This window comes from Myotis brandtii, unplaced genomic scaffold, assembly GCF_000412655.1.
Source record: "Myotis brandtii unplaced genomic scaffold, ASM41265v1 scaffold1233, whole genome shotgun sequence".
Classification (NCBI taxonomy): Eukaryota; Metazoa; Chordata; class Mammalia; order Chiroptera; family Vespertilionidae; genus Myotis; species Myotis brandtii.
Window position 1 is genome coordinate 12,537 of NW_005354304.1, and position 8,083 is coordinate 20,619.

Sequence of the window (8,083 nt, forward strand, 5' to 3'; positions counted from 1 at the left end):
AGGGTGTGGCTTTCCCCCCTAGTTCATCTCCACCTCACTACCTTGTGTGGGAAATAGTGAGGGTCATAGAACAGAAATGCTCTGTGAGTAGTGACAAGTAGATTTATGAGTCATCGAATGAGCATAAAGAGGAAGGTGGCCATGATTCCAGAAGACTCCGTGGTTTCCATCCTGAACAAAACCACCCAACACTTCCCAACTTTTAATTATCATGGATTTCCTGGAATTCCTTTATTTCGTTTATTTCTGGGGTTTATCTTAGGTATACATTCCTAAATAATACACAATGTCTCCTCTTTAATGTCTCCTTTTTAATGTTGGGTAAATGGAATAATCCTAAAAACATCGTTTTATAATCATCTACATGTATTTGATATTATATGTGATGATGGATATACATGACCCTTGCAATTTCAAGTTGTGCATTTTGATTGATATATATTATTTGATAATTTTTTATACAGGACACCAAAATGTCTCTTTTCTTGTGCATACAATCTTATAGTGCTTTTTGCGGGTGGTGGGGGGAGTGGTTAATAAGAATAACTTGTCAATGTCCTTGTGTGTGACGCACATGTGCACATTTTCTCTAAGGCATGTGTTTAAAGACGTAGCTGTGTGTCTCTAACTAGATGATTGTCATGAAGTCTCTGAATGGATGAATATAATTGGCACTCGTACAAGTAATGCAGTAGGATTCTATGGACTCACGATTCTCTCCCACAACTGATAGTATAACATTCCTTTGTGCATCTCATCTGGATGGGTTGGGAGCATGGTCTTGTGTTTTCATGAAAACTGTGCCCCAACCTTGAAGTAGAAACCATCGTGACACATCAGCTAGAAGGGACTTAGGAGCACTGTGGGGCTATCAGTGTGGTGTTAATGGTGTCCCACATGGGCTTGTACTGTTTTGTGAAAGTCAGTTTGTGTATCGCTTCCCAAGTCTGCCTGAGGACCTTACTTGGGCTCTTGTTGATGGCCGTGAAGGGGACATATATATCAGAGAAAGTGGCAAATGGCAGGAATCAGTAATTTTTTATATTAAATTTATTGAGGTGCCATCGGTGAATAACAGGACATAGGTTTCAAGGATGCACATCTGTAACATGTCTTCTATGTCTTGCACTGTGATTTGGACATTGGGGTTTTCAGAGGCAGCGCAGACCAGGCGACCCCTTCAAACAACCATGTCTGGATCCCAAGGGGTGAAGTTTATGTGGAAAGCACAGCGGTGGCCTCCGAGGCCAGGTGAGGGGCGTGTGGAGTCCAGAGAGGGCATTAGGACCTCCTGTGGGTTTACCTCTTGCAGGATGGATTGTGCACCTTGTAGATGGCTACAATAGATTGCACACTCTGGACTCAGGAGATGGGGACTCTATACTGACATGAAGGTTCATGTGGTTAGAAATAAAGGAAAACATATTCCATGAAAGTATAGGGAGGTGTGGGCCTGTACCTGCCATGTGGGATAAATGCTAATTTCACCAAAATGGGGAAAGTCAGGAACCAGTCACAGGACTCACAGTGGTCGGGAGGGAAAGGACCACAGTTCAAGGGCAGAAGGTCCAGAACTAGTCCCGGCACATGAGCGATGACTCCTCCAACTGCAAGGAGTCCCAGACAGGTCTCTCAGCATATGTTCCACATTATCTTCCAGAACCTTCCCAAGATCCTCCTCTCTGAACCGTGCATTGTTCCCTCCATGTTCATGTCCTGGCTGCTTCCTGGGTCTTTATCTGGCTGTTTCGAGACCAAAAGAGCAGCACCCCGAGCACCAACAGGACCAATCCTGCCACGCCCATCCGGATGGAATTCTCCATGGTGTAGTCTTGTGGGTGGGAGGCTGGAAATTGTGGGAAAACAGGTCACAGAGGTCAGGGCAGGACAATGTCAACCAGACCCTGGATTTCCACCCAGGCATCCCCTCCCCTTGACAGGACACCACCATCTGTGCTGAGCCCATAACAGACAGTGTCTCCTACTCACCACTCTTGGGGTCTGAGTTGTTCTGTGAGGGGCTGGTGGTGTCGGCTGCTCCTGAGAACCAGACAGGAGTGGGGCTGTGTGAGGAGTTGATGCCACTCAAGCCCAGTGTCCCCATAGCTCTCCCCTTTCTCATGACCTAACTGCTACCAGTCCCTCCATGAACCCTTTCTCTGCTGGAGAAGAGTCCTGCCTGCTTTCATAGATTCTTTCAGGCTCCCTGGGAATTTTGAGTTTAGACTTTACTTCTAAGTCACTTTGGATCACAGTTTGGCTTTTCCTGGAGAATTGAGGATTGAGCAGAAATATGGGCTCACTATTTAGAAAATGGTGAGTATTTATTTATTTAAAATCCTCACCGGAGGATATTTTTTCCATTGATATTCAAAGAGAGTAAAAGGGACAAGGGGATGGGGAGAGAGAGAGAGGAAGAGAAAAACATTGATGTGAGAGAGACACATGGATCGGTGCCTCCTGCACAAGGCCCGACAGGGGCCAGGGATCACACCTGTGACCTTTGACTGGGAATTTAACCCACGGCCCTGTGGGGCATGGGCTGGTGCTATAAGCAATGAGCCACAGCAGCCAGGGCCATAATTAGCTATTCTAATCTCTGTTCTCATTGTGGATTCTGTACCAGGGAAACTAACTCATGTGCTTATATTTTGAGAGCTTACTTTTTTGCAACAGCGAGGACCCAGGATCCACGCATTTGGTCTCTAATATGTAGACATTCATATATGTCAAACCTGAGCAATTATTGAGCTCTGAGTGTGGACAATTTAATGAATAAAACTACAGAATGCACCTGAAGTCAAATATAAACCATTTTAGCCCTGCTGGCATAGCCCAGTGGGTTAGTGTCAAGCTATGATCAGGAGATCACAGTTCGATTACTATTCAGGGTACATGTTTGGGTTGTGGGTTCCATCCCCTGTGTGGGGCATGCAGGAGGCAGCCGATCAATGATTCTCTCTCATCATTGATGTTGCTATATATCTCTCTCCCACTCCCTTCCTCTCTGAAATCAATAAATATTTTAAAAAATTAACTTTTTGTAGCATCTTTTATAAGAAACTTCATGTTAATAAGAAGTTACTCCTCATAATAAATACATAGATTTACTATAATCCCAACAAAAAAAGAATAAATCCATGTTTTTGAAGTCATAAATGTTTGCAGGTTAAAAATTATATATGCAAGTATTGTCTACAAGTTCCCAGCGAAAGAGCAATAATAGAGAAGTATGCACAGAAAGTGAAGACAGCAAACTTGAATTTCACACAGAGGTCTGGGTAGGACCTCTGGTTCCTCATGAGGCCTCCATGGTCCCACTGAGTCTCCCAGGTGAGCACTGAGGGCCTGGAGGCCTCCAGGGGACACAGGGTTTTGCAGAGTGGTGCCCACAGGTGGGAACACTTCTCACGACAGCAGTGTGTCCAGTGGAGACGGCGCTGTTACCTACAGCAGGTAACACGTTGGGCAGAATAGCCACCTGTCCTGCTCTTAGAAGGCTCAGGGACACCATCTGTGAGGGTGAGGGCTTCCATCCAAAGGGCTCTGGAAATGAGCAGCTGAGGGAGTGTCCCCCTGTCCTCTCTCCACCTCTCTGGCCTCTCCTCCTCCCTCAGCCTGGGCCCCCACATCTCCCTCTGCTATGACCACCCCACCTGTCACCTGCCTCACTTCCCCCTCTTAGGCCTGACTCTGTAGTGGGGGAGAGGTGAATCCTCAGAGACTCTGGAGGACTGTGGTCCCACTTAAATCTCTCCTAGAATCCCTGACCACCCCCCCCCCCCCCCCCCGGACAGAAGCCTGTCCTTAAGTGTCAGGGTGGCATTAGGTCCTCTGAGAGACCAAGAACTGCCCTGGGGTGGTCTAGCTGCCTCTGAGCTTAAGGGACCCAGTGGTTCATCAGCTGTGGACATGGGCCCTGTGGGTGGGGGGCTGGGTCCCAGAAGTTCCTGGGAAGGAGGACGGAAGGGGGTGAGGATCTCAGACTGACCCTGGACTCCCCACCTCACTCAGATCCCCCTGCATCTGCCCTGTGGCCCCTCAACCCTCCCACTGCCCACCTGGCACCTTCAGGATTCAGGGGAAGTTGGGGTGGGGCTCTCAAGAGCAAATGTCTTCTGGGTGACCATCCCTAGTGCACCCCATTCCCTTCCAGCCCATGATCCTTCTGGGGACAGGACCCTGAGCTGACAGCTCAGCAGACATGGTCAGGGACCCTCACCTGAGACGAGGAGCTGCAGGGGCTCACTGGGGAGTGACAGCAGGTAAGGGATGGAGCTGTGTGAGCTGTAGCACCTGTAGGTGCCCCCGTGGGCTGAGGTCACAGGACTCATGGAGAACTCTGCCTGGAACTGCTGAGCTGGATGCTTTGATCTCAGACGCAGGAGGGGGGGATATGCCCCCTCCTTGGACAGAAGGAACGTGTCCCTCAGGCTCCGTGACTGACACAGCAGGGTCACGTTCTCTCCTGAGGCCGCCCTGGGGCCTGGCTGCACCGAGAGGGAGGGCCTGTCAGACAGCCATCCTAGAGAGAGAGAAGGAGGATGAGGGCTGCCTGCCTACTGTGTTGTGACCTGAGAGTCAACAGGCCACTCTCTGAGGACCCTCCTCTCTGTCTGTCTCTGTTTCTCTGAGTCTCCCCTCTCCCCTCCAACCCCCGGCCTATCTCTGTCTCTCCCCCTCCCTGGGGCCCTGCACTGTCATTCTGGCCTCACCACCTGAGACCCCAGCAGGGCCTGTGCAGAATTTCGTCCGTGACTGAAACCACTGGCTCCTCACCTGCCACCAGAATGTCCAGGGGGTCACTGGGGGCCGACCACTCAGAGGAGAGGTTGTATCCACCGTAGCATCTGTACCGGCCCCCGTGGGAGCTGCTCACAGTGTCCATGGAGAAGTGAGCTTGGGGCTGCAGGACAAGGCTCTGGGGGAGGTCCCGTCTCCCCTCCTTGTGAAGAGCAAATCTGTCATAGCCGACATCAGAGCGACACTGGAGGGTCAGGCTCTGTCCAAAGGCCACGATGGGGCCCTGCTGGGTCAGGAGAGAGGGCTTCCCAGACTCACCTGGGGAGAACAGACATGAGTGATAGGGGCTGCTCCTCCCATAACCTCATCTCCTGGGCTGGACCCCAGTTCTCACTGTCTCTCTATGTGTCTCTGGTCCAGGAGCCACTGTGCTCCCTTCCCCTCCCCCTCTCATGTGGGTCTCCCCTCACAGTAAGGATGCCCGTATGTGTATGTTAAGTCAATCGATTAATGGAACAATAATGGGACTCACCTGAGAACAGGAGCTCCAGGGCATCACTGGGGTGTGACCACACCTGGGGGCTGTTCCTGTAACAGCCATAGCATCTGAAGGTCCACCTGTGACTGGGGGTCACGGGGCCAACAGGAAACAGGGCCTGGTACTTCCTGCTGGGCTGTGGCTGTGAGTCCTGGGCCCAGGAGATCCTGTGATCGCCTTCCTTAGTCAGAATGAACCTGTCAAATCCCTGCCCTGAGCCACACTGGAGGGTCACGTTCCCTCCTGAGGTCAGGACAGGGCTGGGCAGGGCTGAGAGTCTGGGTTTGCTGTAGGATCCTAGGAGAAGCGGAGGCAGTGTGTTAAATGGGCTCACATCTCCCTCATGTCCCCCAGGGCTGGGCTGTGAGAGGGAGACACCCTGAGAGCAGACCCCCTTCCTGAGGGCAGAGCCTGAGGCTGGGATCCCTGAGTGTCCTCTCACCTGTCACCACCAGCTCCAGGGGGTCACTGCGCTCTGACCAGCCAGCAGGACTGAGATAGTAACAGTGATATATCCCTGCATCAAGCTCTGTCATTTCTGGGATAGAGAACATCACCTTGTCCCCAGACTTCAGTGGCTTCTCTCTTTTCCACGGTGCTGGGCTTCCCTCTTTATTCAGACGGTACTCCTCAGCCCCTGGGGTCTCCTGACACCAGATGGTCACGAGGCTCCCAGAAGGGATCACAGGGTCTGGCTCAGCCCTGATGGTGGGTTTGGGGAGGGGCCCTGGAAGGAAACCAGTAGCTGGGTTTAAGACATTCTCACCCTCAGTCCCAGCTGTCAGGCCAGGACCTTCCCAGGTGTTACCCATCTGTCAGCCCAGAACTGCTCTTCTCCATCCCCAGCTGCCTGGGGGGTGGCCCCTCATCCCCAGTCAGGAGTGGGACCTGGGACACCTGGGGAGACTCACCTGCCTGCACTGGTGTCCTGAGGCCCACACTCAGCCCTGGAAGAGAGTCCCTGTGAGAGATTTGCCCTGAGCCCTGAGCACCTCCCTCCTCCCCATGAGCCTCCTGAGTCCTGGGGTCCTGACAGACCAGGGCTCCCTCCCCCCCTCCCATCTCACCGAGGCAGAGCAGGGCCCTGAGGGTGGAGGTCATGGCGTCTCCTCTCTCTGCACCTCACTGTGCAGATGCAGGAGGCCACAGTGTCCTCTGAACAGACAGACACACAGGGTGTGGCCACTGGGAGGCTGGCCCTCCCTGTGACAAGATTCTCACATTAGCAGCCCCACAGAAAGGGGAACCTTCACTTCCCAGAGGCCTGCATGTGGTTTCCCTGGTGAAGCAGGAAATAGACCCTGAGCCCCCTGAGATGCCCCTTGCAGGTGAGGTGACCCAGGGCACATCCTTCCCTGTCAGAGCCTCCCCCATGGGGTCTCCTTCCTCCTCCGCCCGTCCATCAGCACCTCCCTGTGGTCTCACCATGGACAGTGTCACCCGGGCCCTGGAAACGCTCCAGGAAGATGTGGGTCCCTGTGGCCTGCAGAGCTCAGATCAGCAGGGACACGCTCACTTCTTACTGTGCTGCTCAGGGCGATGTCCCTGTGACAATGATCACAGAGGCAAATGCAGAGAAATAAGGGAAGGAAACACATCACTTCTCCTGGCCCTGAGTGTGGCTCTCTTTCTATCATAGGTGCCCTCATGGACTTCTCTTTTTTTTTTCTTAGCCATAGCATCTACCACACCATCCTGGGGACAAGCTTCTGAGGCAATTTTCCTCCTCAGGGCCCTTTGTTTCCTGTGCTAAAGTTTCTTCCTCATCCTGTGGTCCTGCCTTCAAGCTTTAGAGGACACTGATTTGGGTTGGACTTCTGATGTTGACTTAAAACAGATATTTATTTATTTATTTATTTATGTATTTATTTCTTATTTTTGTTGCTTACAAGAGACCCATTTTATTATTTGTAAATGCTTATTGTTGAAAGTATTACAGATATCACCTTTTTTCTCCCCATTGTACCCCAACACCTGGTTCCTTCCCAGGCCTTCATCACCCTATCACCTGTGTCCATTGTTAATGCATATCTACTTATATAAAAACCCTGGGTGTAACATCAGGGCCAGAAGTGCGACCAACCGGGAGGAAGTCAGTCCTGCAAGGGTCATTTTGGAAATGACTGCATCCTCCCCCAGCTGTTTTTTGGAGGGCAAGATTTTAGGCTGGAACCTGCACTCAGGGTGAGGTTTCAGGCAGGAACCCACCCTCAGGGTGAGGTTTCAGGCAGGAACCCGCTCTCGGACTGGAGCGTGGAAGTGCTGAGTCCTGGGTTGCCTTTCCAAGGGCTGCACCCTCCCCGAGCTGTTACCTGTGAGGCCTGAGGGAAGAACCCACCCTTGGAGCGCCAGGAGCACCCAGCAGCAGTCAGTCCTGGGTTGCTGAGGCAGAGGCCACGGAGTAGTAGAACTCTGGGTCTGGCCCAACAGGGGGCATGGTCGGCCTTCAAACCAGACCCTGACAGTAGGGAGGAGGCAGCCCCATTCCTCACAGAATCTGCTGTTGGATAGCTTGCTGTCAGTGGCCTGCCAGCCAGGAACCCCATTCACCTGCACCCTGGAACCTGACAGGAGGGAGGAGGGAGCCCCATCACTCAGGGAATCGACAGGTGGCCAGCTTGCTGTCAGGGGCCTGCCAGCTAGGAATCCTATTCACCTGCATATCTGTATAAAGTTTTAGTACATAATATTAGAGGTCGTTTTGTGGTACTGTTTTACCCACAGCGTCTACAGGAATTGCTGCATAATTTACTTCTCGGTGGAAGCACCTTTCATTCCCAATATAAATTACCGATTCCATTA

The 8,083-nt window shown here is 51.9% G+C and overlaps 1 protein-coding gene across 3 annotated transcripts in view; it reads right to left on the bottom strand.

Moving 5' to 3' along the window:
* Nucleotides 1-1,062: 1,062 nt before the first annotated feature.
* Nucleotides 1,063-8,083, bottom strand: part of LOC102262946 (leukocyte immunoglobulin-like receptor subfamily A member 5) — a 71,142-nt gene continuing 64,121 nt past the window's right edge. The window contains exons 2-7 of one of the 3 annotated variants that reach the window (XM_014533941.1): nt 5,724-6,169; nt 5,276-5,578; nt 4,780-5,061; nt 4,223-4,525; nt 1,990-2,040; nt 1,063-1,846 (exon numbers count right to left, since the gene is read on the bottom strand). In XM_014533941.1, coding sequence (XP_014389427.1) covers nt 1,710-1,846; nt 1,990-2,040; nt 4,223-4,525; nt 4,780-5,061; nt 5,276-5,578; nt 5,724-6,093 — 1,446 coding nt within the window. In that variant the 5' untranslated portion in view covers nt 6,094-6,169 and the 3' untranslated portion in view covers nt 1,063-1,709. Of the gene's footprint in view, nt 1,847-1,989; nt 2,041-4,222; nt 4,526-4,779; nt 5,062-5,275; nt 5,579-5,723; nt 6,278-8,083 lie in introns of those variants that run through there. The other 2 variants (XM_014533940.1, XM_014533939.1) reach the window with 2 other exon arrangements.